This window comes from Natrix helvetica (genome assembly GCF_964273705.1).
Source record: "Natrix helvetica genome assembly, chromosome: Z".
Lineage (NCBI taxonomy): Eukaryota > Metazoa > Chordata > Lepidosauria > Squamata > Natricidae > Natrix > Natrix helvetica.
In genome coordinates this window covers 2,060,749-2,070,875 of record NC_138554.1, presented here as the reverse complement: position 1 = coordinate 2,070,875, position 10,127 = coordinate 2,060,749, and the positions used below count along the sequence as shown (strand labels likewise).

At 48.0% G+C, this 10,127-nt stretch overlaps 1 protein-coding gene across 1 annotated transcript in view; it reads right to left on the bottom strand.

Annotated features, from left to right (window-relative positions):
• Positions 1 to 1,824: 1,824 nt before the first annotated feature.
• LOC309381708 (lysine-specific demethylase 6B-like) overlaps positions 1,825 to 10,127 on the bottom strand; it is a gene marked incomplete at its 5' end in the record, with an annotated part of 35,539 nt that continues 27,236 nt past the window's right edge. Inside the window, 4 exons of the mRNA XM_081932995.1 lie at positions 1,825 to 3,393; positions 3,937 to 4,107; positions 8,600 to 8,726; positions 9,735 to 9,876. Coding sequence (XP_081789121.1) covers positions 3,370 to 3,393; positions 3,937 to 4,107; positions 8,600 to 8,726; positions 9,735 to 9,876 — 464 coding nt within the window. The 3' untranslated portion in view covers positions 1,825 to 3,369. The remainder of the gene's footprint in view (positions 3,394 to 3,936; positions 4,108 to 8,599; positions 8,727 to 9,734; positions 9,877 to 10,127) is intronic.

Sequence of the window (10,127 nt, the reverse complement as noted above, 5' to 3'; positions counted from 1 at the left end):
CCTCCCCTCTGGATTCCAGAGATGCTTCCCTCGGCCACCCACCCACCCCCTCTGCCCAAAATGGCACAGACAGAACCCCCCCTCGGACACCTAGGCCAGATGTTGATGCTTGGAGGGAGGAAAAAAGACAACCCACCACCCATTTTTAAATCTGGGGGGGGGAGGAAATAGAGAGCCCATCCGGAGAGGCTCCAAAGAGGTCCTGAAATTTTAGGGTGCTGGTTTATAGGGCAAAAGCATGGCCCTGGGGTTAATTGGAGGAATAGGAAGTGGGGGGGGGCTAGAACCCAGCCATCTGGGTGTGAGACTCCCAAAGCAGAGAGACACCCCCCACTGCATTGGAAATCAAGATTTTCCAGGTTGGAAAAGGCCTCCCTTTCCCCTTGGAAGACCCCTCCCCACAACGTGTCCCCCCCTTTTAACAATGGGGTTAGGATGCCCTGCAGGCCATCACCAACTGATAGATTAAAACGCCAACAAAGAGAACGAGGAGGAGGAAAAGGAGGAGGAGGAGAGGAGGAAGAAGGGGAAGGGGAGGAGAAGAGGGAGAATGAGAAGGAGAGGAGAAAAGGAAGAATAATAAGGTGAAGGGAAGAAGAGGAGGAAGAAGGGGGAAGGGGAAGAGGACGAGGAAAGGAAGAAGGTGAAGGGGAGGAGAAAGAGGAAGAAGGGGAAGGGAAGAAGGGGAAAAGGAGAGGGAGGAGAAGGAGGACGGAGAAGGGGAAAAGGAGAGGAAGGGGAGGAGAAGAGAAGGAGGAGGGAGAAGAAGGGGAGGAGGAGAGGGAGAGGAAGAAGGGGGGAGGAGGAAGGAGGAGAGAAGGAGAGGAAGAGAAAGAAGAAGGGGAAGGGGGGGGGAGGAAGAAACAAGAACAACAAAAACCAGGTGGGTTTATTTCAATCTCTGTGAGTTAATTTAATTTTTTTCTTTTTTTTTTTACATTTACAAAATAAGATTTGCTTTCTCCTCCGCCCCTACAGTACATTAAAGAATCCATTTGTTTGTCTGTGTGTGTGTGTGCGTGTGTGTGTGTTTTCCTCAAAAAGAAAAGAAAAGCTAACTTGAGATCTTCATCTGTTTTCATTACAGTGTGTTCCGAGAAAGGGGGAAAAAAATTTTTTTCTCAAAAAGTGCAGGTTTCGGAAGAAAAATTATTTTTTTTTACAGCGTCGGATTAGGATGAGATTCTGTTCAGGAGGAAAATCAACCAATGCTATGAGAATCCATCTTGTATTTTTCTCGCCCGCCTCCCGACCCCACCCCAATTTCCCACACCCTACCCCACCCCATCTAACACCCCCCCCTCCCCCGTGAGAAAACTCAACATTTACGTCCAGGAAACGGCTGACAAAAAAGCAAAACTTGTAAAAAAAAAAAACGCCATTAACAATTCCAGAAACTCAAAAAAGGAACGACGAAAAAGAGAAAGAGAGACGTGTCTTTAAAAAAACACACACACACACACACACACACACAACAGGTACAACATTTTAAAAAAGATTTTTCTTAAAAACAAAATAAAAATAAAAGCTTAATCGACAACACCCCGCCCGCCCCAATAAAGGACCAATAAATAGAGATAAATCATTATCGAACAAACAAAAGAGAAGACGTATAAATTAAAAAGAGAGAGAGAGAGAACATTTATCAACTGTTAAAAACATTTCTGACACGCGGAGGTAAAAAAAAAAAGAAATTAAAAACCAGAGAGGAAAAAATTACCCCCAAATCTCAGACATTCTTGGTTTTTTTTCTTTTTTCTTCTGTTTTAGTTTTTCAATGAACCGGGACTGAGAACCCTCTAGCTTTATTTTTTTTTTTAAAAAAAAAGAGAAATATTAAAAATCAAGAGAAGCGATGAATTCGATAAAGGAAAAAAAAAACCCACAATTAAATAGATTCACATCGGCAAAAAGGCGAACAAATTGCGGGGAGCGGGAAAAGGACACTGAATTTAAGGAAGTCCGTCCAGATTGTTGTGCCAAAATTTTCTCCATCCCTACCCGTCCGTTGTGTCTTTGATTGGGGGCAAGCACCGTAATACCCTTTTATTTATTTTTTGCACCGGGTTGTATATTTTTCACTATCCAGAGGCGTTTGGCAGGGTTCCATTTCCCCCCGCCTCCCGCCGACGGGGTCCTTTCGACTGCACTTGTCTCTCTATATATAATCTCTATTTTTTGTCCGTTTTGTGTTTTCGTCTTTAAAAGCAGTTTCTAATACAAACCTTTTTTTTTCTCCTTATATTTATATATATATAATATATAAAAGGATGTAAGAAATCAAAACGTCCATCCGAATAATTAAAAAACACACACGCCAATCGTCCCTGGCCCCGCCCAGCCAATATATATATATATAAATCAATTTACACTCTCTTGCTTCCGCCCACCCCCCGCCCCCCAAAAACCAGAAATTCACCCAAAGAGAACTGAACCCATAAAAAGTCCTGTGTTAAGAAACCCGTATTAATTTTTTTCTTTTTTGCTTGCTTGCGTTGGTTTTTTTGTCTTTTTTTTTTTTTGTCTGTTTTCCAAACTTTTTTCTTTCTCAAAATTTCCAACCAGGAAAAAAAAAACCATGGTAAATTAAACAAACGACCCCCCCAAAAAATTATCAAATAATAACCAACAAAAACACCACGCCGGGCAGCCCCAGCAAAAGTCACCAACTTGTCTCTATTCCACCAAATCCACTCGCGCACGAGTGGGCCGTAATGCTCGTGTGAACGGGCTACCCTCCCGGTGTCTTGTTCCGTTCCTCCAAACCCATGATGCTCGTCTCAGGATGGGGAGGGGGGCACGGGAGGGGGGGTTGGCGGGGAAGGCACGCGGAAGTCCGATGCAAGCCGGGATCTCGCAGAGTTCCCGATTTTCCCCCTCCCGCTAGGAACGGAGTCATCATTATCATCCTTATCCTTTTGGATCAAACTGTTCTTCGCCCCTTTATTTTTGTTTTTAAAATTCTCAGGACTTATTATCGTCTTCTATTTCTTTTCTTGTCCTCTTTTCGTTTTGTTTTGTTTTTTTAAAAAATCAGCACCACCCATGAAAATTAAGAAAAAGAAAATATATATATAAGGAGGTCTGTTGTGGTTTTTTTTTTCTCTTTTTGAAGAAGAATAAATTAAAAAGACAGCGTCCATCCGGATGGAGGAGGGGAGAGAAACGAAGCTTGTGATCGGTTCCGTGCCCTTCCGGCTCAGGACAGCTTGCGAGGAAGCAACGGAGGGGAAATCGTGGCTCGGTTTCGGGGTGGGTGGAGGCAGAGAAGGGGGCTACAGCACCTTCTGCCCCAAACACTCACAGAGGAGTGGGAGAAACAAGCATGGGAAAGCGAGCCCAGACATCGGTGTCTGGGCGTGATATGGCTCATCTTGAACTCGGCGTCGGGGCCTGCCAAAAAAGAGAGAGAAGAGGACGCGTGTTAATCAGAGACCCCTTCCCAATCCTCGTTTTTTTCCTTCTTTCTCTAATCCAGGGGTGTCAAACTGGATTTCTTCGAGGGCCGAATCAGCATGTAGCCCTAAGCCCCTTTTTTCCAGTCCCGTTGTAACTGAGAACGTCACCAAGCGAATAGTCGTAAGTCGAGGACGGCCTGTGCGGCTAAATTAGTCTGAATAGCTCTGCCCCGTCGGAAGTGCAGGGACCTCTGTCCAGAGGGTAGGGAGAAAATTAATTTAAAGAAATACAAAGGGGAGGAAGAGGAGAGGAAACCTTTCCCTGTAAAATGATCCTCCCGATTTCATCCCGACCGCGAAAGGGTCCACAGAGACATATAGCAGAGTTGAAGAAGCTTCTTGGAGGAGAAGCGAAACCTCCTCAAAGAAAAAAAAAACCCCAGAAAGTCCAGTTTGCGGCAACCGTGACGTGGATGGCTGAGAATCTCCATAAATGCACACGCACAAACACACAAATACACACACCCCAGACACTCACCAGGGTGAAGCTGTCGTAGATGGCGATCAATTCTTCGGTTTTGTACTGTTCGAGTACCACAACGCCGTGGAGGGACGAGTTCCGTTTCCGGGCGCAGGCCTCGCAGTGCACCAGGTATGTGTTCTTGCTGCCGTTTTCGCTGGTCACGAAAAGGATGTTGAACACCTCCACCTGCGAGGATGAGATGGGGAGGGGTCAGTTCTCCTCCTACGAGGCAGGAGACCCCCCTTCCTTGCCTAGCCAAGATAGGAGGGCAGCAGCCAGGAATCCCCCCCCCCCTCCTCGAAATAATCTCACAGGGTGGAATCTCTTAAAAATGGAAGCCGCGGATCGGCAGATGGGATTTGAAAGGCCGCTAGCTCGGCTCCGGTCGTTGTGGTGAGCCCCTGAACCATCACTGTGGGTGCTCCTCCATCAGTGGGGGATTTTAAGAAGAGACCGGAGGGCCACTTGTCTGAAACGGTACAGGGATTCCTGCTTGAGCAGAGGGTTGGCCTAGAAGACCTCCAAGATCCCTTTCAACGTTCTTATTCTGTACCACGCCGACAAACATCTTCTCTACCGTCTCTCCCTCCGGAAGTCCACTTCCCTGCCCCATTGAGACCTTCCAAAAACCCTCAACACTAATCCTGCCCCATAGCCCAGAGTTTGAAAATTCCAAAGGGGGGGGGGGCGCTGCCCTCATGCAGGAGAAGGAATTGTGCCACCGGCAACCCCCTTAAAGACACCAGAAAATGAGCCCCCCACCTCCCCGAGACCCCTGCCCATCACCGCCCAAAGAAATCGCTATACTTTGCAATGCCAAGATGGCCACTGGCACTTGGCTTCCCTTCGTCTTTTCTCCGTGGGCACGGTCTGGCTGAGGACAATGGGTGCTGTAGTCCCAAGGTACTTGATTTGACTCCACTTGGATCAAAGACAGAACTCGGCCCCCCTTTTCACCCTCCTTTATTCATCGTCTACAGGTGGCTTACAACATATAGTACAAAATACATTTTTTTTATTTTTTTAGTATCTTTATTTTCGGCTGATAACCTCTCCCTGCGGTTTCAGAGACGAGCCGAACATGACAGCGGAGGACGCCGAGGTCTGAGCCCTCCAAAAAGGGTCATCTGATGATCGAAGTTGTCCTTCCAAACTTAGATAGGAGTGGAAACCTAGTTAAACAGGATTTCCAGTTCCCAATCTTGCTTTTTTTTGGGGGGGGGGGGGGATTTACAGAAGCCAACATCAAGAGAAGTTTAGGGAACAGGTACAGCCCGGTCTCTCCATCCAGGTGTCACCATCGCTGGTTCATAAAATCAACATGCCGTTTCTTTCCTGGGGCCGTGTCCGAATCCAAGGTCACAACGATAAACCTTGATTAACTGTGGTTCCCCCTCTTCCTCAACAACTTTCTTCAAGGAGAGGAAGTCAGAACTGTTCATATCCACTAGACCAGAGGCCAGCAACCTGCGGCTCGGGAGCCGCATGTGGCCCTCTCATCCCTCTGCTGCAGCTCCCTGTCACTGGTTGGCTCCACAATTGATAGGGCTTTCGGTTAGGACAGGAAGAGGAAAAAGGATGCCGTGCTAGGAGGAGACACTATGGTGGGGGAACCGGACTTCCAGTCGGCTCCAGAATTGAACAGGGGGGCTTCCAGTTAGGACCTTTGTGGCTCTTTGAGTGTTTAAGGCTGCCGACCCCTGCATTAGACTGAGGGTACCATCCTGGAAGTTATTGATGAGATGTTTGGCTAGAGACAATGGCCGTTCAAATGAATTTGCTCTTCTGAACTAGCCTTCCTTAAAATTCCCTGACTCGGGAATTCTGGGAGTTGAAGTCCACAAGTCATAAAGGGGACACCGTTCCTCATTCTAGCTTGGGAATTCTGGGAGTTGAAGTTCACAAGTCATAAATGAGCCATCGGTCCCCATGTTGGCTTGGGAATTCTGGGAGTTGAAGTCCACAAGTCATAAAGGGGACATCATTCCTCATTCTAGCTTGGGAATTCTGGGAGTTGAAGTCCACAAGTCATAAAGGGGACACCGTTCCTCATTCTAGCTTGGGAATTCTGGGAGTTGAAGTTCACAAGTCATAAATGAGCCATCGGTCCCCATGTTGGCTTGGAAATTCTGGGAGTTGAAGTCCACAAGTCGTAAATGAGCCATCGGTCCCCATGTTGGCTTGGGAATTCTGGGAGTTGAAGTCCACAAGTCATAAAGGGGACATCATTCCTCATTCTAGCTTGGGAATTCTGGGAGTTGAAGTCCACAAGTCATAAATGAGCCATCGGTCCCCATGTTGGCTTGGGAATTCTGGGAGTTGAAGTCCACAAGTCATAAAGGGGACATCATTCCTCATTCTAGCTTGGGAATTCTGGGAGTTGAAGTTCACAAGTCATAAATGAGCCATCGGTCCCCATGTTGGCTTGGAAATTCTGGGAGTTGAAGTCCACAAGTCGTAAATGAGCCATCGGTCCCCATGTTGGCTTGGGAATTCTGGGAGTTGAAGTCCACAAGTCATAAAGGGGACACCGTTCCTCATTCTAGCTTGGGAATTCTGGGAGTTGAAGTCCACAAGTCATAAAGGGGACACCGTTCCTCATTCTAGCTTGGGAATTCTGGGAGTTGAAGTCCACAAGTCATAAAGGGGACACCGTTCCTCATTCTAGCTTGGGAATTCTGGGAGTTGAAGTTCACAAGTCATAAATGAGCCATCGGTCCCCATGTTGGCTTGGGAATTCTGGGAGTTGAAATCACAAGTCATAAAGGGGACACCGTTCCTCATTCTAGCTTGGGAATTCTGGGAGTTGAAGTTCACAAGTCATAAATGAGCCATCGGTCCCCATGTTGGCTTGGGAATTCTGGGAGTTGAAGTCCACAAGTCATAAATGAGCCATCGGTCCCCATGTTGGCTTGGGAATTCTGGGAGTTGAAGTCCACAAGTCATAAAGGGGACACCGTTCCTCATTCTAGCTTGGGAATTCTGGGAGTTGAAGTTCACAAGTCATAAATGAGCCATCGGTCCCCATGTTGGCTTGGGAATTCTGGGAGTTGAAGTCCTCAAGTCATAAATGAGCCATCGGTCTCCATGTTGGCTTGGGAATTCTGGGAGTTGAAGTCCACAAGTCATAAAGGGGACACCGTTCCTTATTCTAGCTTGGGAATTCTGGGAGTTGAAGTCCACAAGTCATAAATGAGCCATCGGTCCCCATGTTGGCTTGGGAATTCTGGGAGTTGAAGTTCACAAGTCATAAAGGGGACACCATTCCTCATTCTAGCTTGGGAATTCTGGGAGTTGAAGTTCACAAGTCATAAAGGGGACACCGTTCCTCATTCTAGCTTGAGAATTCTGGGAGTTGAAGTTCACAAGTCATAAAAGGGCCACCGTTCTCCACATCTACTTCAGCAGATGCCCAAAATGGAGATGTCTTCTTTTCAAGAATAATATTCTCTTGAGTAAGATTGAGAGTAAAAGAGATGGGGTCCCAAGAATTCCAGCAACCTCATTTGCCGAATCCAGGTATGCCCACGAACACCAGAGATTCTCCGATTTTTCTTTCCAAGGGACATCCGATCAACCAGCGGGGAAGCTACTGTATCATTGCTTGATTCCTTCCTGGCCAATTGAGATATCTTTCAGTTGTCACATCAAGCCTTCGCGCTCATCCATGGCGCTTCCTCTATTCTGTAGACCTCCTAAGCCTTCTAAGGTGGTAGCTCTACTTCTGATTTTCAAGGCTCTTCAACTAAAATTGCTGCTCAGATTCCTCTTACTCGTTTAGCTGTGTTGACACATCAAAGACTTTCTAATCCTTCTTCTCCGCCGAGGAAGCTTCTCCTCTCCTCAGTAATCCTTCCAGTTCCATACCAGTGTTGACCCAACTTCTTTTCCTGGTCACCATAATCCTGACCAACGTTTTCTTCTTCTTCTCGGTTCGAGGTTCTTCCTTCCTTCCTTCTTCCTTATCTTCTCCTCTTACAAAACCATACATAACAGTCATACTCACTGTTTCTGACCTCTTCACCTTGCTACGGTTCCTCGTCTCCACCACTGTCAGGGCAGGAGGTGGGGAGGGGGATTAAAAAATCCCTTACTGGAGATGGGACAGGAGGTATACAGGTAATTTAGAGACACAAGAGACCCCCCCACCCCCCCACAGTCGAAAGCCTTCGCTGGGACCCCTTTGGGGGTGGGGGGGGGGAAATGAGATGATGACGAGGATGACGAAGGACCTATGGATCCATCTCAGAGGCCACACCGGAGAGAGGCCAGGAGAACTTGTCCCTACATCCAACCAACCAAGCCTTGAAGGACACATAGGATCTCTTAAGATGGGATCTGAGAAGATCAGGTAGGGGTTGTTAAAGGGAGGAGATACAACCAAGGCTCATCCTTGGACCCAACTGGATTGCAAATGGATTGGATCTAGTCCCAGAAGAGACACCAGTTAAGGACCACCCAACCCATAATCCATCATCAGCTGCAGAAAAGAAGCAATTGAGAAGAGAGGATGAGAAGAGGAAGAACCTTCAACCCCCTAGAGCTGACCGAACCCCACAGCCAATATTTTCCCCGCCGACTCAAACGAGAGACGGAGGGAAGGTTACACCGCGTTGCGTCAAATCTGCAGCCACCACAGCGGCCGAGACACCCTCAGCCCTCCGAGGTGGGCTCTTACATCGCATTCGTTGCAGTAGTAGGCCGGCTCGTCCTTCACTCTCCCTTGGTACGCGATCTTCTTCCCGGATCGGACGAGGCTTTCCCGCTGGACCTGACAGTGCTTGATGGACTGCATGAGGCAGTACCTAAAGAGAGGAGAAGAGGTGAGCCCGAACAGGGACACACAGAGAGACACAATCGACACACGCGGGGCCCCGCCAGGAGGATCCTGGGCTCCCGTACAGGCCGTCCTCGAGTGACGAGCGTTCGTCCGAAGGTACGACGGCACTGAAAACAGGTGATTGAGGACCGGTCCTCACATTTACAATTCTCGACTTGCATCAGTGCATTTAGCGCCCGTTCAAAGTTACTGGGGGGGGGGGGGAGGGATTTACGACCGTTTTTCACCCTTACGACAGTTGCAGCCATCTGCGTAGGTCACGTGATCGGATTTCGGACGCTTGGCAAATGATTCATATTTATGACGGTCACAGTATCTGGGGGAGGGGGGTGTCACGTGATCCACTTTTGTGACCTCCTGGCAAACTAAGTAAACAGGGAAGCCAGATTCGCTTAACGACTGTCGTACTACCTTAACAGCTGCCCTGGTTCGCTTAACAAAGGTGGCATCATAAGTACGAGTGTCAGGCCTGCAGCCATTTTTTCTTTCGGATCTTTGGCCTGCCACACTTTCTATTATTCTATGCATTTTCTATTGTGGGAACATGGGAGGCGGGGATTGTACGGAGTTAGATGCTATGTAGCCATAACACCATTCTTTCTAGAAAGCCAAGGTCATCCTTTGTCTCTGCACCTCTGCACCTGACCGGAAATTGATGGGTGGATTCTGTCTTCGTGGCAATGGGAGATTGGACCATGGGATGGACTTGTGGGTGTGGTGTTGCAAGATCTTGAACTTTCAACTGGGTGGGGAAAACCGGGAAGCTTTCAGATTCGGGTTTTCCCAGATGTGCCAACATGGCTCTCTTCATAAATGGGAACTTTGAGCAATACTTTGCCTCAGACTCTGATTTAATTTTGGATGCTATTCGGAACCCTAACAACGAGGACTTCTCATACTAGGACGGGGGAAGGCCAGCTTGGCTCAGGTGGGACCCCGGAAGAGTAAAAAAACAAACAAACAACCAACTCACTTGATCATCTTGTACAAGTCCGAGTCGCTGATCTTGACCGTCCGCGCGACGTTCCAGGAGACGTGGATCATTGGCACGATGGACTTGACGTTCTTCACCTCGTTCCATTCGTAGCGTTCAAGTGCCAGCTGGTACTGGTACGCTGCGGGGAACAAATTCAGGTTGGCCACTTCCATAATCCACAGCAAATTCAAGACCTCCGGAATTAGGGCCAGGTCAAACTTCTGGATGCGAGTGGACGGGGAGAGTCCATCCTGCATTTCGTCCATCCCAATCAGAGGAGGAAGCGTGAGGGTCAGGGTCAGCTTCAGGGGGAAGAGAGAATGGATGTGCAGCCATCTTTCCTTTAGGATCTTTGGCCTGCCACACTTTCGTTTATCCTACAATGCATTT